The sequence below is a fragment of the Pleurodeles waltl genome, chromosome 12, assembly GCF_031143425.1.
Source record: "Pleurodeles waltl isolate 20211129_DDA chromosome 12, aPleWal1.hap1.20221129, whole genome shotgun sequence".
Lineage (NCBI taxonomy): Eukaryota > Metazoa > Chordata > Amphibia > Caudata > Salamandridae > Pleurodeles > Pleurodeles waltl.
This window is the reverse complement of record NC_090451.1, coordinates 436,618,035-436,641,989: the sequence shown is the minus strand read 5'-3', so window position 1 is coordinate 436,641,989 and position 23,955 is coordinate 436,618,035. Positions and strand designations below refer to the sequence as shown.

The window sequence follows — 23,955 nt, the reverse complement described above, 5'->3', positions numbered from 1 at the left end:
AAGGAATCATGTGTTGACCCTGGAAAGTGGGTGCACACACTTGAGATGCACAAATCAGCTAAGCAGACAGCTTGCACATTCAATCAATCAGCCAGAGTTCATGTAGAGCGTGGCTAATCACCCGTTAGGATCTTAAGTTGATATTGGAAGGGTTTGTTGCAGTTCAGTCGAAGAGCCAGGTCTTGAGGTCCTTCTTGACTTGACGCAGTGTGGTAGATTGCCTGCGATGTAGTGATAGAGCATTCCCGGTCTGCACAGCAGGTAGGAGATTGATCTTCCTACTGCTGAGTTCTTGCCGATCCTTTGGATGGTGGCCGGGTCCAGTTGGGCGGAGCGGAGATGTCTGTTGGCTGTGCAGAAGAAAAGACGGTAGTTGAGGTGTTCTGTATCCATTTTAGCTATAGATCTGTAGATGTTATTTTAGCACACTAGGCCTGTCGCTGTGCACTTTAACCTAGATATATTTTATTTGGTTTCGTTTTATTATTTTAACATTAGCCATATTTGCGGTCTTGTTTTATTTTTTCTGTCTAGCTGTTCTACGCCTAGGTCAGCTCTTTGTTCTTAAACAAGACATTTCTTTCACTCTGTGTTTTTCTCAAGGCTTCACTAAGATTGGTTGCCGGCAAAAGTCATACGCTTTGTCTACAATGTTCAGAGAAACATACACATTATTACATGGGGATCCTTTCTTGGAACATTAGATGTTTAATTATAAAAACATTACTTTGACCCATGTACGTTAGAGGGGATTCCAGCCAGATGACCACGACTGTATGCTGAATACTGATTGCTTTGCTGCAGCTGCTTATGTAGACTACAGGTCTCTTGCTCCGGTATGAGGGATGATGTCTCCCGAGGGGGAACCTGAAAGGCAGAATTAGAGGTTAACAGGCCGTGCTCTAACATAGCTTAGGTAGGAACTATCCCTACAGACCTTAGTGACAGTATGGTACCATTATTCTTGTGTTTTACTCTCCTTGTCACAATTTTTATCTTATTGTGCTTCATCGTCCTAGTTATTGCAACACATGCTTTATTATCTAAGATGCAGTTACTTCAATAAAACCTTATTTATCTTTACTCTGCCTCTGATTGTCCTTGCATATGTGAGACTAATGTAACTGAGAGAAACAGATGATATCTGAGTGACCACGATTCCCCTGAGGAGTCGTATGTGTCCTGCACCCGGTTGCCCCAATCATCCCTGCTCTTTGGTGTGGGATCAGACTCAGTCCCCTGCAGTACAGTTGATTCTGCTGGCCGAATCCAGTAGTCTCATTAGGATAATGAGAACCTGTGCGACAGAGGTATGCGGGTCCTTTGTTGTGGAGGGCCTTATAGGTGTGCATGAGCTTGAAAGTGATTCTTTTGTTGATCTGGAGCTAGTGAAGGTCTCTTAGGTGACCAGTGATGGGGCTGCGGTAGGCGATGTTCGTGATGAGTCTAGCCGAGAGGCATTCTGGATTCTTTGCAGTTTTTTTTTTTAGTTTTTGGGTTGTGCCAGTGTAGTGTGCGTTGCCCTAGTTGAGCTTGCTGCTGACAAGCTCCTTGGTGACTGTTCTCCGGACTCTGTGGGGATCCATTTGAAAAATATTTGGAGCAGGCTGAGCATGTAGAAGCAGGAGGATTAGACGCATTGATTTGGTGGTTCATTGAGAGTGAGGATGATGCTGAGGTTACATGCACGGTCGCTGGGTAAGTGGGGGTTCTGAGTGCTGTGGGCCACCAGGAGTCTGCCCTGGTGGAGGGGGTTGAGCCTTCAGATGAGGACTTCGGTTTTGTTGGAGTTGAGTTTGACGCAGCCATCCTTCATCCACGCAGCGACTGTCTTCATCGCGTTGTGAAAGTCGCTCTTAGTGACTGTAGGTTCGTTGGTGAGGGAGAAGATCAGCTGGGTGTCAGTGGCACAGGAGATGATATTGAGCCATGGTTCCTGACGATGTTTATGAGCGGGCCATGTACATGTTGAAGAGGCTGGGGTTCAGAGCATCTTGAGGAACTTTGCAGCTGATCTCTATTGGTTTTGAGGAGAACGGTGGGAGCCTGACTCTGTGGGTTTGGCTGGTGGGGAAGGAGAGGATCCACTCTAATGCTTTGCCGCGGATGCCTGCATCATGGAGTCTAGTGCAGAGGATGTAGTGGGAGACAGTGTTGAGGTTCAGGAGGATGAGGGCTGAGGTTGTGCCTCGGTCTAGGAGAGTGAAGATGTTGTCTGTTACGGTGAGGAATGCAGTCTTGGTGCTGTGTTTGCTTCTGAAGCCTGATTAAGAGGGGTCCAAGGTGTAGTTGGTTTTGATGAATTCAGTGAGTTGGGCATTGATGTCCCTCTCAATGACTTTAGCTGGGAATCGGAGTAGCGAGATGGGTCAGTAATTTTTGAGGTTTCTCAGGTTGGGAGAGTGTTTTTTCAGCAGGGGGTTGATTTCTGCATGTTTCCAGTCTTCCGGGAAAGTGGCAGACTTGGTGGAGCAGTTGATAGTGTGGCAGAGTTCGGTGCTGAGGCTGGTCCAGTTGAGCAGGGTTGGCTGGAAACTGGAGCTTTTCGGTGCAGTGGTTGCGAGGGGGGTGGGTGTTTCTTAAGTTATGAACCTGTCGTAAATCCTAAAATCTTGCGTGGAAGAAGGTGGCAAGGTTGTCGCTGAGATCTTGAGAGGGATGGACGTCTGTGGTATCCATGCTGGGTTTGGTGAATTCTTTGATTGCGGTGAAGAGTTCTTTGCCATTGTATGCGTTGGCATTGATGTGTTCTTGTATGGCCATTTTCTTTGGGCTCTGTTGAGGTGGTGATGTGTGGTGACAGTGGTTTTAAAAGCTTCATGATCAGCCGGGGTCTTGCTGCTCCTCTATCTTCTCTCAACCCGTCTGCAGGTTTGGACTCTTGGAGGGCAGGGGAGAAACAACTGTTTTTTTTGGAGGGCTGTTTGTAAGGTTTCCCGAGGGGAACAAGTGTGTTGACACAGTCCGAGATCCATTGGTGAAGGTTGTGTGATGATGTGTTGGCGTCCATGGTGAGCAGCGGTGGTGTTTGGTGGAGTGCGATGGTGAGTTTGTCTTTGGAGACCTTTTTCCAGCGTCTGTGTGGGTAACAGTGGGTGCAGTGGTTTTCAGTGGGTTTGGTGAAGGAGAAGTGGACGCAGTGGTGGTCGGTCCAATGTTGTTCGGAGGTGTAGGTGACAGGGATCTAGCTAGCAGAGAAGATGAGGTTGAGCGTGTGTCCTACTGAGTGGATTGAGGATGTGACCAGTTGTTTTAGTTCAATTGTGGTGAGGTTCTCCAGTGGGGATGATGTGTTGTGGTCGTTTAGGTTGTCCAGGTGGAAATTGAGGTCACCTAGGAGGAAATAGTCCATCAAGGTGAGAGTGTGGTGTGCGATTCAGTCAGCTATGGATTTCCTGAAAGGGGGAAGGGGACCAGGGTTTTTCTAGATCAGGGTGCCATGGAGGGTGGTGTTGGGGTTGGTTTCGATCTGGAAGTGGCGGTGCTCCATGTTGGGTGACTGGTTGTCGGAACTAGTTGTGAAGCAGAGGGTGTTTTTGTGGATGATTTTGTAGCCGTTGGGAATGGCGTGGCGATGTCTGGAGCTGAGGTGGGGGTCATCCAGGTTTCCGTAAGAAAGGCGACATTGGGGGAGATGGCTTTGTGTAGGTCCCAGATATCCACAATGTGTTTGATGAGGGAGTGAGTGTTGAGTAGGATGCAGCTGAGGTAGACAGGTCCAGTTCTTGGGGGCTGTGTGGTTGGATGGTCAGTTGTGCGGAGGCAGGGAAATACACAGTTTTGGCAGGTGAACGGGCCTTGGGTGTTCTTCTGCAACGTGAGGTGGCAGGCGGTGTTTTGTCCGGTGTTAAGGGTGCTGGCGTCGTAGCTGTGAAAGGTCCAGGGACCTGGGTCCATAGCACTGGGTGCGGTCCGAGTGCAGATGGGCTTGCCTTTGGTGCTCCTTTGGCGCGCAAGTAGCACGCCCGCTGCTCATGACCACACAGCGGCTGCAATTAAGTAGTGGTAGGGAAGTGGGAGGGGCTGGTCAGCTGGGAGGTGAGAAATGGTGCTGGAAGTGGGCAGGACCACAGGGCAAAGCAGCAGCAAGGGCTGGGAGGAAGAGCCACAAAGTAAGGGGAAAAAAGCAAAACAGCAGAAAAATGAAAAGAGGCTAGAGAAACAGTACAAGAGATGAGAAGGGACAGGAAAGCTGTGACAGACTCACCACTGGACCACCAGGGATGAGGCACAGCTGGGAGCCTGCAGGTGCAGGAGGGCCTCAAACACAAGACCTGGAGCGCAGAGAGGCATAGAGGGGCAACAGCTACCAGGTGGAGCTGCGTGGCGGGGGAGCAATTGACTCTGACAGGGTTCAGTGAGGTCGCTCCTTCACCGCAAATCACCCACCATTGAGTGGTAGGGAGGTGCGAGGGGCTGGTCAGCTGGGAGGTTGGGGCAGGAAGTGGCACTGGAAAGGGCGAGGCCACAGGGGCAGAGCAGTAGCAAGGACAGGAAGAAGCACAAAGTAAGGAGAAGAAAGAAAAACAGCAATGTGGACAATAAAATAAAAAGGTTAGAGAAGCAGAAAAAAGATACAGAACAAGAGATGAGAAGTGACAGGAATGCTGACACAGACTCACCACTGGACCAACAGTGATGAGGCGCAGGCAGGAGCCTGTGGGTGGAGGATGGCCTCAAACACAAGACCTGGAGCACAGAGCAGTGAAGAGGGGCAACAGCTAACAGGTGGAGCTGCGGTCAGTTAGGTCATCACATTGATGGAATGGAAGTTCTTCCAATTGCGGTAAACCTGTTACCTTGTGTGTAGCTGCACAGATGCAATATGCATGCCATCTATTGCTCCAACAACAGGTGGTAGGGAACGGGATGTAGCTGTTGATGTGTCTCAGTACTGAAGAAATTACTTCTTGTAGCGCACCATTGAAGGTTGGCTGGTATATGCCTCCACATACTGCCACAGTGTATTGGAAATATCCTGTGGCCACAAAATGAAGTACTGCCATGAGTTTCACTATTGCTGTAATTGCTGTTGAAGTCATATTCTGAGGCAGGTGATCAGGCTCTAGCCAGTGACACAATTCCAGTATAGTTTGTCTATTTAACCTGAACTTCCTGATAATATACCTTTCCTCCATGGTGGCAAGGTCTGGAAATGGTCTAAAGGCATGCAGCTGTCCTCTTCTTTTCAATCCCGTGTTCAAATGTCTGCATGTATGGAAAAGAAATATCAGCTTAAATGGTCACACTATACTTTGATAATCAACACACATCTTATATCTTGGTAACATTAGGAATCTTATTGTGTCATATATGTACACATAGGGCCTGATTCTGATCTTGGCGGAGGGGATTACTCCATCCCAAATGTGGCAGATAGCCTGCCCGCTGTATTACATGTTCCATTATATCCTATGGAACTTGTAACACAGAGGCCGAGATATCTGTCACATTTGGGACGGAGTAATCCCCTCCGCCAAGATCGTAATCAGGCCCATAATGTTCTCAAATTTTCTGAACTTTAAAAATCACTTTTTTAGATGCCTAAATATGTCATCAATGTCAAACACAGTCACGGTACACCAGTTAATGTGTCATCTTGCCAAAAACAGTGTTGTTTGTATCCAACAATTGTATATACACTAGTCTCCATTTTGAGTACTGGTGACACACTAAAAATGGAAAAATACACAGCTTCACACTCTAAACTGACGGTTGCTTGACCTTGCTGTCAGAACATTGGTTAACTAACTGGTGTCGGCGGGAGTTGACCACGTAGTAGGTGGAATACTCCACAACAGTTCCTACCATAGGCTAACGTGTGTGACTGCTATGCATGAAAGCAAATGGCCATGTCTGTATCGATCACGGATCGCGTACACTGGGTACTTTTACACAGTATATTGAAAAAAAGCTCACTTGCCTCCTAACACTGCAGCCAACAAAACCTTCTCATTTTACACTGCTGTTACCCACCTTTGGGAGCCAGAATGCTGGGCAAAGCAGGTGACAGGACCCCTTCCTGCTCCCCTGAGGAGCTGGAGCTCCTCACCAGGGAGGTCTTGTTCCTGCACAGCTAGCTGTATTGGAACCCATAGGAACAGGTACATGTTTGAGTGGGAAATGCTTGTCAGAGGAACTTGGTCCCTCTTTGTCCACAGGCTATTTGGTCCCTTTTTGTTCATCAGTAACGTTCTGTGATTGTAGGGCAGTGAACAGAATCATTTAGCTGGTTACAGGTGTTGTTTGAAGATCTTAGAAATGTCTGTGCATTAAATTGAAAAATCACCTGCATGGATTAGCTGGGTTTTCAGAGCATGTTACTCACTGTTCCAGGTTTATTTAGGCAAACTGCAGGCACTTTACTTCTAGTGGCTAGTAGGTACTGTTCCCCCAGTTTCAGTAGATACATACAGCCCAGTGGAAATGAGAGAAATGTAGAGTCCAAGTAGAATCTTTAAAGTTATGGAGTTGTCTTGTGCTGTTCAGTCAAGTGAATGTACATCACATATTTTGGAATAGGAGACTTTTTCCATTTTAAACATGTCATGGTGCCACATAATGAAAAGGTATTTCCTGTGCTGTCAGCCTAAATTACACAGACTCTCAATCAGCCATACAAGTATGTTCCATTACTACACACACTTGTCCATACATCACCCAAAACCATTCTCTCACATACAATGACTAATGCAGCCCTCCCATAACGCCTTAGTCACTGTGTGTGGTTCAAAGGATAGTGTCTGACTTTTAAAAGGTTAGGCATAAGGAACATGTAGCTGTGTGTGTCATTATGTGGAAATAATGTTCAGGTTGTTTAGCTTTTAGTAGCTCACAGTGAGTGGAGGGGGTCTCACCACATGAAAAGTTTAATATCCTTGGCTTAGATGGTGTTTGGATCCTGTATTGTTAACATGAGGCAAAACAAATGTTGAGGCTACTCCATAAGTGTTTCATAGGATCTTTGAAATGTTTGTAAATAATCTCTACTGACTGTTCTGGGACTGTATGTGAGAGCTGCACCTAAATGGTGTCACTGCACTACAGACAAACAAAATCACTTAAAACCTCTTTCGTTATTGTTTGTTCTCATCCATGCTGGTCAATGCACATCAGAAACCTGATTTGTGGAAGGCCATCACAGAGAAGGTGCGGACCCTGGAGGTCTTTAAGTGGCGCAGCCTGCATCACTGGAAGAGGTGAGAGGGCCTCTGACACTGGACCAGTAAGTCAGCAGAAGTCCAGCTCAGACAGGCCTCCAATTGAAGAAAGCACGTGCACCTCACCCTGACCTCCCTAATGGCCCGCAATCTTGTGATGGCATGCCCAGAGCTTGATGGGCAGTTGAGGGCTCAACATCAGCCTCAAGGGGGTGAATTATTGGATGTAGCTAATCTTGTTGCTTAGCCTTTTTTTATTTACAACAATGGTGTTTGGCATAAACATGATGGTTGACACACATCCAATGCACACAAGGGTTTCTGGAGATGTACGTTTTTCAGGCGATGTCTGATGATGTGTTTGGTGTATTGTTTTGTGGTGCTAAAGGTGGTCACTAGATTCCTCATCACAAGGCAAGTACTGCTTAGAACAGACAGATGGCGGCATGTGACAAAAGGGGTATCTGCATTTTTTCCAAGTTATGAGGGACATTTGTACCAGGCAAAATCACAAAATAAAATGATGGACGGAGTGTTGAAACTTTTCAAACACTCACCCCCAGTCACAGATCTGGGTTTAATCCATCATTATTTTGCTTGTCACGTCACCCCAGTTTGGACCCAGTTATATGCAAATCAGTCTTGACCCTGCTCCGAATGGGAGCAGTCCAGCCCGAACTGCCAAGCCAGGTCCTCCCTGGACAGGATTCAAGCATCCTGGGACCGGTTTCAGGGTATCACCCTTCATCAGCCAGGCTAGCTTGAATCCAGTGGCACAGCAAGCAAAGGACCCACATCTGGACATTTGTACCAAACATGTCCCATTTGAGGATTGGGTTAGCTGTGATGCTCCATCACAGATGTGAGTTAGTAATGTAGGCCCTAGCACTAGTGACATGGCACAGTAAGCACTTGTGAAACAGTTGATGTTTCAGAATTTACATTGATCCGTTGGTACAGTGGCAATATGATCATGAGCATCTGCACCAAAAGGACTGGAAACATGTACAATGGCATCATTCCTTATCTGAAATATGTTACAATAGCAAACTTCAAATCATCTCATGTTTACAGTAACAGATGGTCATGAAGACTTAGACCATCCCAAATGAGCATGTAAGCCAGTCTGTGTCAACCAACACGAATTTGCGTGCCAGGCTGTAATGATTGAAACAGACAGGCATGTGTCCACATTGGTGACAGAGTTACACATACCCCAAATGAAATTTAAGTGTCCTCAGTTATTTCCAGATGAGAAAGCAACAATATTGTGAAAAGTGACCTTTAAAGGGACAATTGCAGATGGAAGGCTACATCAAATAAATGTTGGAGTATCCCATCTTGGTAAGTCAATATCGGGCCTAAAACATGTCTCCATTGGAAATGCTGAAATGTTTTTTTCTGTACTGAAGTGGTTTAGGAATGTATCCAGGCCTATGCATTTACTAATGCAGTCAAAGCCACTTGTAATGCAGGGAAAAAAGTGGATCAGAGAAAAAAGCCATAATATTGGAGGTACCATGGGGAATTTCTAGACTTTGAGCAAATGGTTTGTGGAATTCATCCCACATGCATGAGATTCTGATGCTATAGAAGCCTAGTTTGAGTGCCTTGAAGCTTGTGTAATATGTAGACTTGGCAAATATTTTGTGTGCATTTACACAGATAATCTCAAACTCTTGTATCTTGCTGCTTTACAGCATCATCTGGGCCAGACGAAGGTAACAGAAGCTAGTTCCACAAGAAGGAGCTGGGCACTGTGGCCCCCGTGCAGACTCCACCAACACAGAGGGGCCCTGTGCCATGGAGAGTGAGGGGACTGGCATGAAATCCACGAGTGACTCCTCATCTTCTTCGGAGACATCCACAGATGACTAGTCCCTAGTCGTGGCAGACCCTACAGTCACTGTCCCACCTGCACCTGTGTCTGCCATCCACATTTTGAACTTCACCCTCCCTCTTCCGGCAGGCCCCCCCTCAAACCACCCGTTGATCTTTTGCAGACTATCACTGTAGGCCAGAACACACTACTGAATGTCATCCAGGGCTTAGTGGTCAGAACACCCATATGCTAGCTTACCTGGATGGCATTCACAGTGCCCTGTCTGGCCTACAGAGGTTATGCCAGGGTCTGGGCTCCACATTCACCACAGAATCCCACACACCCCACCCCAACCTTGTGCTCCAACTCCCACCCCTGCCTCATCCAAAATCCCTCTACCCAGCCCTATCCAAAGCACATGTACACTTTTACATGCACTCACTCAAACACACACAAGCAGCACATCCTCATAAACACAAACACAAAAAGAAACACAGACACACACACACACACACACACACATGCAGACACCTCACCACAACCACAGGCATACCCACAGACATAACACCTACCAGGACACAGACACACACACTCACCACCAGCACACCTGCAGACACCACACCCATCATGACACATACATCTGCCCTCAGCACCAGCACACTCGCAGACCGCACAACCACGTAAACATAAACACTCCCACACACCACTACCACACGGGCAGTCACCACGCCCAGACACCTAGTAAAAAACACAAAGCAAAACCTACACCACATACACCAGACCCTCAAGAACCCAGGAACTATCACAGACACATGCACACAGTCACTGCCACCCCCTCTGGACACCCTACCTGTTTCCCAAAGGAGGATCTCATGTTTGTCCTGCCCCTGACCCCACCTCATCCCAAACCACCACTCCTAAACCTAAGACCCTCCACACAAACGTCTTTGTACAACTTCCACACCCCAATGGTCGTTGCCATGATGATAGTAAGTACAGGATAGTTGGGTGCTTTTAATTTCTCAAGGTGTGATTTTAAACATTTTTCTAAATACATTACAGACACATGCATTGCACATCAATGTAGAATTGGCTGTAAACCTTTGTTACACATGCTTGAGTCCTGTGCTATTGTACTGCAGCAGTTCCAAGGATGGCAGGTAAAACAGTGATATATCTTTTGTTGCAGTGATGGGGTTAATTTTCATCTTGGTCCACCAGCAGCAACAAAGGTATTACTTGTACAATCGGATTCATGGGGACAGGAAATGGGAAAAGTTTAAAAAACTTTCGTTTTGTGCTTGTATCCCTCCAAATCCGCCAACTCAGGTGTGGCAGCTTGTTGGCTGGAGTGCATATTGTGATTAGGTCAGTGGTAGAAGGGGCTGGAGTCCCACCACCTGCCACGTTTGCCTATGGTGCCATAGACATGGGGGGTGATTCCTGGCGGTGATGGCGTTGATGGTTATTCGTCTGCGGTCCTTTGTCTATGGACTCGTCAACATCCAATGGGCAGGTGAACCGCGAGGTCGACAGAGGGGGATTCTGACCAAAAATCGACGGCATGACTGTTACCGCCAAGATATAAATCAGGAGGAGGAAGACCAAGGTTATTTTCAACCTTCAGAAGAAGGAGAGAACGGGAGAGTCATTGAGAAGCTTTGGAAGGGGACTCTTTTGAAGAGGATGTCAAATCCTATCCATTAAAACCATCACCCCCAGGTGACATAGGCATGTACAGTTTTGTAATAAAAAAATGGAGCAGATCGATTTAACATGCAAATAGAAGACAGAGATACTGTTAACCAACACAAACAAAAAAATCAATATCTGCCCATGCTTCCTAATGTATTGGATTTAATGAGCCAGCAACCTTTAGGGTGATAACTCCCAGAACAGAGAAAAAATACAAGTTCTCCTCAAAAGATCTGGTTTACTTTAAAGGAACAGTCACAGCAGACTCTATAATTATGGCAACAGCTAGGAAGAGAGCAAATGTGTCCTTAACTTCAGGATCACCCCCAGATAAAGAGAGCAAGAAGATGGAGCTCATGGGGCAATGGACTGAATGCAGTGCAGAGAACCAGTGGCGCATTTCTAATTCAAATGCCCTTATAAATAGACAATGACCAACATTAGGAGAAATAGGGGAGTTAATGAAACACCTTCACAGACAATATAAGAAGAGAGCTGCACAGTTTGTGGATATTGGAAGGAACATTGCAAATTGTTGATTAAAATCTGCCTTAAATGCTGCATACACCTCAAGCCACCAGTTAATGATGGGGGTCTCATTAAGAAGACACTCCTGGTTAAGAATCTCTGGGTTCAAACCAGAGGTCCATGCAAACATAAAACAAGCATTTGCAATGCAATAGCTCTTGCATTTGCGGAAGTTTGAGCTATTGGCATTGTAAATTACAATGTCTTTTACCCATGTGCTTTTTTGGAGTGTATGTGTGGTGTGGAGTGGAGTTATGTGGCTTGAATTGGAGTTGTTAGTTGTGGATTTGTGTCGGTTGTAATTGAGTGGTGTCTAGTGTATTTGTGTAGTGAAATTATGTGACATGGTAAATAGATAGGGGTGAGAGCTGCACAGAATAGATAGAAAGGAAGATAGAGAGGCATAGGGAGTTTGTGCACGAAGTTGTGAATGAAGTCCAGACAGAAGGGCAGAAAGAGTATGTGGAAAAGAGAGAAAAAAGGGGAGAGCAGCCTTAGACGCATAACGAGGGACCTTCTTTGTATGCAAAAGACACCCTAAGAAGAGGAGGAGAGCATGGGTTTGAGGGACTGAAATGTTGAAAAGGCATGGGAAAGAAAGAGAGGTTGTGGTTTAAGGGAAATATGTTGTTGAAATATGTACAGTGTGCAGAAGAAGGTTGGCATAATGTGTGTGAGAGAAGGGCTGCCCGTGTCAGTTATGTTGAAGAAAGTGGGTGGGCTATGGCTGGTGATGGATGTGCAGAGGGTGGAGCTCGCAGTGTGAGTGTAGTAGTACAGGAGGCAGCATTTCAGCACTCCATCAGTTTATTCCAAGAGGAATTGTAATTTCCAGACATATTACATTGCATTACTATAGCGCTTCACAGCACTAGCAAGGAGCTTAAGTTAGACTGGATGGGGACTGGGCAACGTGCTCACCAAAGAGGTACATACACTAAAAAGTGATGGAAAGAAAAAGTGAATGGTGTTGTGTGGGGTGAAGAATTTAGAGAGCAGTGGGTTGTTGCACTTTACTAGCCACTTAAAATATACTTACTAGCAAAAATGTAAAGTGCCTCATATTAAATATGAAATTGTCTTTAATTAGGTAGTGGTGTTCTGTTTCAGAATTCACTCTCAGTGTGCACTATACACTACCTTTTGAGAGCTGGAGAATTAAAGTTGGTGCAGATTTAGGCCGGCACGGTAATGCCTTTGAAGAGGGGTATGTCCGTGTGCAAGCAAAAGGTCTGGGGGAGCATGAGGCTCTCTGACTGTTTCCTGCAGTTGTTGCAACCACAGCTTTTAAAAGGGACTATAATCAAGTACGAGTACCAGTTCCTCTAGATTTTTAAGCAGTGGTGCAATACTTTTATTTCAAGGGTACTCTGGTATAGGGTACCCACACTTATATGTTTCCATTTCAAGCACTCCTTGAAACATTTTAGAATGCAGAACATTTTTGAACTTCATTCCTTAAATGTGAAAATAAAGGGCTGAGTACAATGTAACTAATGGAAATTGGAAGGATCTTTGGAAAAAAATCTTCTGGTTGTGAAAGCAAATAAATATGTACACCAATGCCTTCACTTTGTGAGCGCTCAGAAGAATACTACACTTTAATATCAGTGCATGCACCCCCTTACCAGACAGTGAAGAGAGTTGAGCGATGACTGGGAAGTAAACAGGATGTAGTGCGACTTTCTGCTTGTCATGTACATAATTATGTTAACAATACTGGCACATTTCATTTTGCACTTTTCACTTCTTCTAAGCACCACAAAGAACAGTAGTTATCACCCCTCAGATGGCATTCACTGTATTAAGACTTGAAGGATGAACGGCTGAGTTGGCCCAAGTTGCTCACTACCGGGAGGCAATCTCTCCCACACTTACTTGTATATTCATTTTAAATGCCCAACTGCAAAGAGAGCCGTTTGATTCCGGTGGCAAACGCAATAGTTTTCATAACAAAATCTGAATTAATCTCCATCTGTCTTCAAAGCCCCTTCAGGTAGGAGGCCCCTGGTTTTCACGCACAGACCTCGTTGGCCCCGTGCTTGTCCACAGTCCTATCCAGGAAAAGCGATTTTGGCGGTACTCTGGAAACAAGCAACAACTTTATATTTAAGTAATTGTGTGTGTCTCTCCTCAAAAAGCTAACTTGGAAAAAAGTCTGATATGCCTACCTGAGACTTTAGAGTGATTGCTTATATAATCCACTCTTCTGGAACAGACCTCTACCATGTCAATGGGAGGCTAAGTAAAGCATTGAAAGGGCCTGTAAAGTGTTGACCACACATATCTGATTTACTTTTCATATCACCTCGCCCTCCTGTAGCTCTGCCCTCTATATGCGTCACCTAACTGATGCACATGCCCGCGGTAGCACCCACCTCCCACCCTAATTATCTCTCCCATTGGTTAATTGAGCAACTGTTAAGAGAGGATGTGGCATATCTTTGGAGCTGCCGAATATGGAGCTAGGGAGCCTGGTTCGAGTCTCAACCTCGGCATCAACATCCTTGTTTCTGGACAAATCACGTAATCTCTCTGTGCCTACAAAAGCCGCTGCCATGCTTAGCAATGGGGAATGGGAGGGGTTAAAATACCTCAAAAACAAACTGCTTGAAGTGGGTATGTGGGTAAAAAAGATAAAGCAAAGTGAACATGAATTGTACGCCAAGTATGAAGAACACACAAAAAAAGATAAAGCCCAGAAGACTTGAAGCATGTCTTGTGCTATGCATTAGGAACATACAAAACTTACTGAAATTTAAAACTGAAAAAACGATAGCGCTATGTAAATCCCAGCACGATCACGCTGCATGGAAAATAAACAGGTAAAGTAGTCCGGAAACCATGCTGAAAACATCAAGCCTCATATGTTTTCAGTAGTTTACCGGTGCTCTGTAGGTGGGCTAAACACAGGAAAAGGCATGATGTATGAATGCCTTTCACAAATGAAAGCAAGCAGATTTTAAAAGGCAAGCCCACAAACCATTGAAAGTGACTGACGTGACATGAGCGTTGTTGGAAGCCCAAAGAGAGATTACTACGGGGATGGAGCACTTTGCGCTCGCCCCTAAAAACACCCCTTTCAATGGTCAGCAATTGTTTGGGAACCAAGTGGATGATTGCTTAAAATAATTACAGATAGACAATGAAATGGCAAAATCAATGGGAGCATTGCAGTTTCGAGGGGGGTTTTGTAGGGGCACCTTTTCATCAAGAAGGTCAGCCACCAAGGGTACCTTTCAGGCTGGGAGTACCCCCCAAAGCTTGCAGGGCAGCACACAATCAGCATCTTCACAACAGACCCGACAAAGGAGAAATGCCTTTAGGGGTAGAGCAAGAACCAGAGGTAAAACATTAAGAGGGAGTTCAGCGCCAGCAAATAAGTGACTGCTGCAGCATCAAAAGAGACTGCAACAAACCTAAATATCAACAGTATAAAATTACAACACAATTCACCAGTAGGTGGAAGAATAAAATGTTTTTTCCAGCAGTGGAGAAAAATAACTTCAGACAAATTGGTGCTAAACATAATAGAGCATGGAAATTGCATAAAATTAATACAATTTCCACCAGCAAGGGAACTAAAGAAAATAATTAATTCAAAAGAAGAAATAAATATCCTTATTAAGGAAGTCTTAGAGGTGCTAGACAAGCAAGCTATAAAAAGAGTACTAAAAGAAGATATCAGCAAGGGAAGTTACTCAACATAATTCCTAATCCAAAAGGTGGCCAGTTCCCTTTATCCAATTCTGGACCTCAGATACATCAACAAATTCAGGAGAACACAAAAATTCAAAATGACAACCTTACAAGAAGTTATCCCTAAACTTCAAAAGGGGGATTACATGGCAACTATAGACTTAAAGGGTGCTTACTTGCACATCCCAATGAATGCAAAGCACAAGTTTGTAGTCGACAAAAGTCATTACCAATTCAAAGTCTTGTCTTTCGGGATAAAATCAACATGAAGAGTGTTCAGAAAGTGTTTAGCAGTGATAGCAGCACACCTCAGAAGGAGAGGGATACATGTGTATTCATACCTGGATGATTGGCTAATGAGAGCACAGTCTTACCAAAAATACAAACTGGATATTTCAAACATGATGGAAACTCTTTACACTCTTGCAGCGCCTACATGGAACCTAAATCTAGTTCTTACACAACTCAAGATTAAACCGTTCGAGCCGTTGCACAAAGCTACTTTGTAAATTTTAATGTTAAAGACTGCGTTCTTAGTGGCTATTACTTCCTCACACAGAGTTACTGAGTTACAAGCACTCACTATTCAGGAATTCTACTTTCAAATTCCCAAAGACAGGATTGTCATGAGGATAGATCCACATTTTCTTTACTAAAAGTGGTTTCTCAGTGTCATTTTAATCAATCTATTCAGATACCCAGTTTCTTTCATAATCAAGAGACTCATGCGAAAGGAGTGTGCACACATTAGATGCAAGACGTTGCATCATGTATTACATTGGAAGAACAAAACCTTTTAGGAAATCCCAGCAATTGTTTCTAGCATTCTCAAAAAACTTTCAGGGAAAGCAGTACCAAAGTACGCCATCACAAGATGGCTTACGCAATGGATTCAATTATGACACTCCCACTCAGGAGAATCATTACTAGAGCACCGTGAGCGCACTCAACACAGAAGAAATGAGCTATGTTTGCTTTTATGGTGATCACTCCTTTACAAGAAATTTGTATGGCAGCAACTTGGTCTTCAGTGCAAACTTTTTTTTTTTTAAACTCCCAAACCTGGCCACATTCCTTAAAAATCTGCTCCCTGCCTAAAAAACTAACCCGACCCCCCCCATCAAAAAAACTAACCCAACACCCCCTGCTCTTAGCCCTAAAACTGCCCCACCCTTAAAAACTACCCCCAAACACAGCTCCTTAGAAACCTGCTCTCTGCCTACAAAACTAACCTGACCCCCACATAAAAAACTCACCGACCCCCCCCCACCCTGAGCCCTATAACAACCCTACCCCCAAAAACGTTTAGACACATCACAATTATCTATCACAAAATGACTTGATTTTGCAAAGGGGTTACCTGTGTTTTTGGTCCTGGCTCGGCAGCCATCTAGGGAAACCTACCAAACCCAGACATTTCTGCAAACTAGATACCCTTGGGAGTCCAGGAAGGTGTGGCTTGCATTGATCCCTCAATGATTTCTTCCCCAGAATCCCCTGAAAACCTCACATTTAGCTAAAAGAAATCACATTTTCCTCACATTTCTGTCTGGGATCACTGCGCTGGCACAAATTTCCTACCACCCGGCGTTCTCCTTCGTCTTCCGATAAAAATGATGCCTCCCTTGTGCGGGTGCCCAAAGCAATCTCAGCCTAAAAACGTATAATTTTTTTTTCTTCACTTTTGCACTTCTCAGCTCGCTGTGATATCCCCTCAATCTCTACACATTTTTGGCCCTTCCCAGTCGTAGGCACTTGGCCCTCCCTCACAAGTGAGGTATCATTTTACTCAGAAGACCGAGGGGAATGCTGGGTGGTAGGAAATTCGTGCCTGCCTGGTGATCCCACAACTTTTCCCACACAGAAATTTGAGGAAGCCATATGTTTTTGTCAATTAATCAACCATTTTATAACTGCTTCTAGGTAAGTAAACCTAGTGAGGTCCACACAAAACACACAGTTTCCAAAAAGATTGACGGCAAGAAGGTGTTCACTACAGAGAGAGTATGCATGGATGGTAAAAAGCAAAAAAAAACACCAAAATGATATTGCACACCCACCCACTAGTCAATCACAAGCATAGTGTTTGGATTTGGCACAAGGGGTAAGTAAATGATTCATAAAAAAACTTTATTCACCAATGACTTTACAAAATGAAATCCACAAATGTAATTGTTAATAATTTCAACAAAAGATAAAAGAACCACTGACTTACAGCTTGTGAGCTGTAAAGCCACATCAAGGCACCAACCGTGTCACAGTCCATTCCCACGCTTTTCATGCATGAGACACAGAGAAACATTCACACTGCCAACTGCGGGCCCAATTCAATACAATACTAGCCAAGCACCAGTCCACGCACACTGGCAGCCAAGCACCAGTCCACACATACTGTTGAGCTAAGCTTAAGTCCACATGCACCGCTGCCAGCCAAGTGCAAGTTCAGAAGCACCTCCAGCCAATCGCCAGTGTAAATGCAGCACCAGTCAAGCGCAAGTCCAACTGCTTTAAAATCCATTCACACACCTTTCATGCGTCAGACACAGAAAAACATTCACACTGCTAGCTGCGGGCCCAACACAATACACTACCAGCCAAGTCCCATTCCACTCGCACCACAAGCCAAGCTCCAGTCCACACGTACTGCCAGCCAAGCACCAGTCCACATGCACCACAAGCTAAGCTCAAGTCACACACACCGCCAGCCAAGTGCCAGTCTACACATACCACCAGCTATGCACACCCTCAACCGAACTCCAGTTCATACACACACAGAAAATTTCCCCTGGAGTCTAGTAGTTTTCTACCTCCCTTGGGAGCAGATAGGCATAGAAATATGGCCAATCTGCCACTGGGGTGGCAGAAAAAGGCTAAAATATTGCTCCAAATAGGGAGAACAACCCTTGCCTCTCCCTGACATGTAAATATAAAACTCCTGGTTTCTAGTGGCTTTCTGCTCCCCTTGAGGGCAGATGGGCCTGAAAGTATGGCCAAAATATGTGGCCTAATAAAAGGGGAGTGACCCTTGCTGAAGGGGCTCTCAATGTTTTTGCGCAAATAACAATCCCTGGTGTCTAGTGGGTTTCTGCCCCCGGGGGCAGATAAGCCTAAATGGCCAAAATAATGCCCCCTCCCCAAAAAGAGAAAGCACTCTTGCCTATGCGGCCACTCCCCCACTTGCCAAACTACCATATCCCTGGTTTCTAGTGGGTTTCTGCCCCCCTTGGTGGCAGATTGGCCTACAAATATGGCTGCTCTGCCCCCAAGGGGAAGAGAAACGGCCAGAATATTGCTAAAAAATAAAGGGGTGTGCCCTTGTATAAGGGGGAGCTCTCCCACATACCAAAATAAACATATCCCTGGGTCTAGTGGGTTTCTGCCCCCCTTGGGGGCAAATTGGCCTAACGGTATGGCCAATCTGCCCCAAACCAGCCAACATTTATGCTTCCTAAAACGGAGCGACCCTTGCCTAAAGGGTCGCTCCCCAAACAATTCAGGCATATAAACATAACAAACTTCCTGGTGTCTAGTGGGCATTCCTGCTGCACAATTGCTTTGCTACTATTTCCCATACAGTCAGAGCAATATCTGAACTAAATTAAATAAAACTATTATATACATCAATATTTACAAAAAATATAATAAATACTTAAAAATTATATTCTTACCTCTGATATTAAGTGTAATGATATTTTTGACTTCACAATATTCTGGCCCTGCAATATGTTTCTCTCAATATTTTACTAAATTGTCATTTTTCACATAAGTGATAACCCCCATCACTTCTTCCCTTAAGTCTGTCAATGTGGTTGTATTTAATGGTGAGTTGACTAATGTGTGACAGGGGTGGGGTGCATATATTGAGCACAAAGAAGCCATGAAAGATGACCGAGATGGTGGTAACAAATGCATAACTGTGTAAGTGGTTTGCCTGTAGTATCTTTTGGAGGAGTTTGGGATATAAGGGCAGGGTAAAGAGGCATATTCTTGACCAATGGGTAAAACAGTAAGTTCGTGAGAATATAATTATTTTACAGCACAATAGGAGGCTATGGCCTGAGGAAAGAGACAAAACCAATCCTGGTATTTGGCAACACTTAAAATGAAGCATCTGATTCCATTTGTATTCTTTGTAGAAATTACAGAAAAATAATCAGCAAGGAGAATTCAGTTTGGTAAATGATATGGCAACTTTAATTGCTGATATTCCAACAAGCATTAGATGAGCATCCAGAGAAACTAGTGGGAACATGTGGAGCAAAAACAAGAAAATCAGTTATCTGGGAATCACAATCAAAATAGAGGTGATGTGCACGTGATGACATTCTTTACATCTCTAAAGATGGTCTCTGTTCTGTAGAGGTTGTAAAGAAGGAGATAAGGATTGTGAGTCGAAGGACTGGTAAGTGCCTGATTTCAATATGGCTGCTCCAAAAGAGATTGCCTGATCTTAAGATGGCTATTATTATAAGGCTATACTAGTGTATTATTTCATCTTAGTCACTCATATAGACAGTAGTGCGTGCTTAAGTTTATGGCATCCTAAACCTATAATTTACCTGGACAGTAAGAGTCATCTACAGTAAGGCACAGGCCTCCGTTCTCTACAAATATCAGTTTGCCTTCTTCAGCTAGTGACAACCTCAGGTGGGTGCACTAAGGTCCCATGCCATCACAGTCTAGAATGTTACAGCATTCTACCCTGATCTCTTATCAACCAAGTGTTGCTTGTAGACATCTTGACAGCCTTCCAGGAAAGCCTAGCTCACAGATATGTCAGTACAATAAAACGGAATGGGCAGTATCATAGGTTGGTTGTTGTTAGGAGCGCAGTTGTGGTCTACACTCATTTCTGAGTCAAGGAGCTCTGATGCAACAGAGGTAGATTTTATTGCCTGCCCAATCTCAGATACTCAGGATGTACCTATTCATGGAAGAAAACCCACAGCGGACACTGGAATTGTGAGGACTCTGGTGCATACTTCAGAGAGCCTTTCCAAGGACATTCAGAGCAGTGAGTTCTAAACTGAACAGAGCCAGAACAAGGTATGTTAGTATATTGGTAAGTATCTCAAGAAAGTAGAGGAGCACAGGCTACAGAAATAACCAGATGTACTGCAGGAAGTGGAGGCCAAGACTGCAAGCCCCTGCAGCTGGCCTTAAGAAGCTTAATAACAGCTCTAATTCTACATGTCCAATTTCTGATCACATTTAGTGCCAGTGATATTGGGAAGTTGATACACTTCTCCTTCCTCAGTGTCTGATTTTATGGTCTTTTTTGTCTGACAGCTATCCTCAGCAAAGTCAATGGAATCTCCACAGAATACATGGATTATAGGGAAATAGCATATTGATCATTGTTTTAATGTTTTATGTTTCCTTGTACAAAGCTGTCCATGGTTTCAGCAATAAATGGGTGATGCAATAACTAAGACAGCAGTTATCCCACTGTGGGCAGAAATTCAGGGACTACAGTCAACAATACACTGATTCCCGAAAAACAAAATGACGAATGATTGTACTTAGCATCTTGCTTTATTTTCTAGTACTGGTGATGAACATGCTCGCGGTAACTGGGGATTCCTGGATCAAGTGGCTGCTCTGCAGTGGGTGCAGGAAAACATTGAACCATTTGGAGGGGATCCACAGTCTGTCACTATATTTGGAGAATCTGCTGGAGGAATCAGTGTTGCTGCCTTGGTAGGTTTTGTTTGTTAACTCAATTCACAGATTGTCTCCACCCTATTAACCTGCTCTATCTCAGAGGATCGCTATAACATAATCACTTCTCTAAATATTAAGGCTATGATATATTGTTGGGTGAGGATCAAAAATTCTCCCAATTGTGTGAGGAGTGCTAAATCCGGAGGAAAATACACGAAGTATTTACACAAGTTGTATTTCAACTAACATCTCCGTCAGACCCAGAGTCTTAATAGCCTGATTCTGAATGGGGTGGTAAATTCTGATCTCTTGGAAGCTCCTGGTTGCTTAGGGGTCTGAATTCTGATATTTATGGTTAACACCATGTCCCCATAATTTTCTACTGATAGTTTGTCAGGTCATAACTCCTCAAATAAACGGGGGGGAAATGTGTTACATTCAGATATATGCAGAGATAGGCACCAACTGTGAATGTAATTATCATTCTCCTGAGGTATCCTCAAATATGAGATGTTTGCCACATTCAGTACATACCTCATCTCGGAGTATAAATATTTACCGGGTGTCGTAAATACCTCATTGTCTCCCCACCAACTCATAATTTTGCCCTAATAGTATATGAACAGCTAATATTGAATGTGCTACGAGTAGGTGCTCTGAATATAACTCATAATTCTGCCCTAATAGTATATGAGCAGCTTTGTTCGAATGTGATACACTAAATAAGTGCTCTGTTTGTTGTATGCACCATAAAATGTTTCTAAAATGAATATGCTATTTCACTTACTCACTACCATACTATTGTATTATGGGTTATGTGTTGCGCTGCACTGATGGATTTAGGTGCCAGACACACCGCTAGATGCCACATTTTACGCTGCGAACATTTTTGGTAAAGCTATCAGTTAGTGTTATAAGCTAACATGATGTTTGGACGGACTTTGAATTGTTCATCTGCTCCTTCCAAATCAAAATATTAAGGACGTCGTTATGAGTGGTCCAAAGTAATCTCTGTTATTTCCACACCATCCGAAATACCGTTACCTAGGTCCGGGAACTATCTGGGTTATGAAAATAACGTAGATTACATGTCTACTAGAAATAACATTTCAAAGTCCGTGTTTCCATGCCACTACAGCATCTTGCCCCTTTTTATGGTTGACAACCATTAATATTTAATTAACAGGTGAGCATTATCAGTCCGTTATGTAAATGACCAAATGGCAAACAACAACATTAACGTTTGGCTACTGTCTAATATATATAGCACATATGAAAACTTGCTAGATATAAGTTTTTGATCAACTGGGCATTTTGGGTGGCTTACGTTTGCCTTTTCCTTCAGGCTTTATCTCCTCTGTCCAAGGGACTCTTTCACAAAGCTATTTCTGAGAGTGGAGTATCCATAATGCCAGGGGTTGTTTGTGCTGATCGAGAAGTAGCAGTTGCCATTAATAAGGTAAGTTATTATTTATTTTCTGCTTGAATGCTCAAATAATGTTCTTCATTAAGTGCCCATTCGTATGTTCAAAATAACCATAAATTACAATTAATATATCTTGTTATAACATGCCTGTAACTTGTGTAATCGCTGCACCTAAGGTTGGGTTGCAGCCCCTCCTTAAATTACAAGACTCTGGAGTAAAATTGAGCATCAATGCCTTTCCAACTAAGACAGCGCATTCCAGGGTTCACTGTGGTGTATGGTATAGTTTTAGTAACTCGGTATCTTAAAATGTAGGACATGTCCTGTCTCATCTGTCCTCTTTTAAAATGTCCACTCACACCCTTTCACCAGAACCTATTGGGAAAACCAGAGAGACAGTATAACCATCCACAAAATGCCATCAGCATGACGGACATCCCATCCGAGCAATGGCAAACTATGAAAGGCACAAGAAAGCCAATGGCTGACGGGAAATAACACAGATCCCATTGATTTGCTGTATATTTTACTGACTTTTTTGAAAAATTTATGACAAAGGCTTTCAATAAGGTAAAGTTGTCAGTAGCAATACCTAACAAGCATTTGCAGTGCAACGGGTCTCGCGTTTGCTCATGTTAGAGCTGATCGAGTTGTAAACTCCTAACCCGACTTTTGATCTATCGGCAAAAGTGCTTTTATGTACGTAAAAAAGTGAAATTAACTGTGTATGCGCTCGACTTCTGCCAAGCGAAATCGCGCTAGGAAAATAGAGAAAAAGTAGTCCACGATCCGACAGAAAACAGCGAGCCTCGCATGTTTTCTGTACTTGGTCGCTGCGCTCGAAGAGGGCTAACCACCGGAAAAGGCATGACTTGTGCATGCCTTCCACTAATGAAAGCAAGCAGATTTTAATAGGCAAGCCCACGAACCAATCAAACACACTGACGTGACGTTGACAGGGCTCCGAGCCCTCTTCTAATAACTAAAGCGTCTTGCTGCGAGCAGGCTCGACCCTAAAAAGGAAAACAAAGTCAGGTAAAGATTTGTGGAGGTGCACACAGTGAATGGATATATTTCCGACTCACTGAAAGAAATACACATATGAATTTAGCCTAAAAAAGCATTTAATAATGCTGCATGGCTATGTAAAAATAAAGAAAAAACATAAAATACTCAAAATAAAATATGCAATAATAGAGGAACACAGTTTAATTGTTGTTAAAGTGGGAAACTTGATAGGGTTGTGGTCGAAAATGTATCATATGAATGTAATCGATGAAGTAAAACACAATGTACACTCTCTTGATTGGATTTATGACTGCAGGATATTCAGTCTTACATCATTTTACTTGTGTGCAATATTACACTACAATCACATAATATTGAGCATGAGCAATTTGTACTCAAAGGGTGGTAAATTAGTGTAGTTTCCATATAAAAATTGGAAACACCCACAAACTAAAGAGTTTGTGGGTATTCTCAAACTACTCATACAAACGGAATGGAACACCCCCAAAATGCATAGGGTGCATGCACAGAGGGTTCTCTATGAGGCAAATATGTTCCCAGTAGAAAGGAAAAGGTGCCACTACGCAAAGCAGGTCACATTTCACCATGTATAAATGTATATTACGTACACTAACATCCTGAGGAAAAACCTTCTTCAGAGCTAGAAAACGTTTTCTTGGAATACACATTGGAAAAAGCTACTGGTACAAGATTCCAGGCGTACCTGGGATGTTTTTCGTGAACATGTGTTCAGGTTAGGTTGTAGACATCCATGAGCAGAATTTGCTTCTCTCTCTGTGAATCAAGACCTATGTTCACAAAATGTGACTCATTTGGGTTTTGTAGAAAACCTGTACAGATAAACATTAATTGCCTCTTGTGAGTTTTCTTTTGTGTCCCTCAAGGAAAAGAATTTCCAGTATGAAATCTGGAGACATTCCATTGCCTGAACC

General features: G+C 43.8%; 1 protein-coding gene across 1 annotated transcript in view; it reads left to right on the top strand.

Annotated features, from left to right (window-relative positions):
* The window catches only part of LOC138267779 (fatty acyl-CoA hydrolase precursor, medium chain-like), a 410,618-nt gene that overhangs the window by 159,822 nt on the left and 226,841 nt on the right, over nucleotides 1-23,955 (top strand). The window contains exons 6-7 of the mRNA XM_069216979.1: nucleotides 20,451-20,604; nucleotides 21,914-22,027. Coding sequence (XP_069073080.1) covers nucleotides 20,451-20,604; nucleotides 21,914-22,027 — 268 coding nt within the window. The remainder of the gene's footprint in view (nucleotides 1-20,450; nucleotides 20,605-21,913; nucleotides 22,028-23,955) is intronic.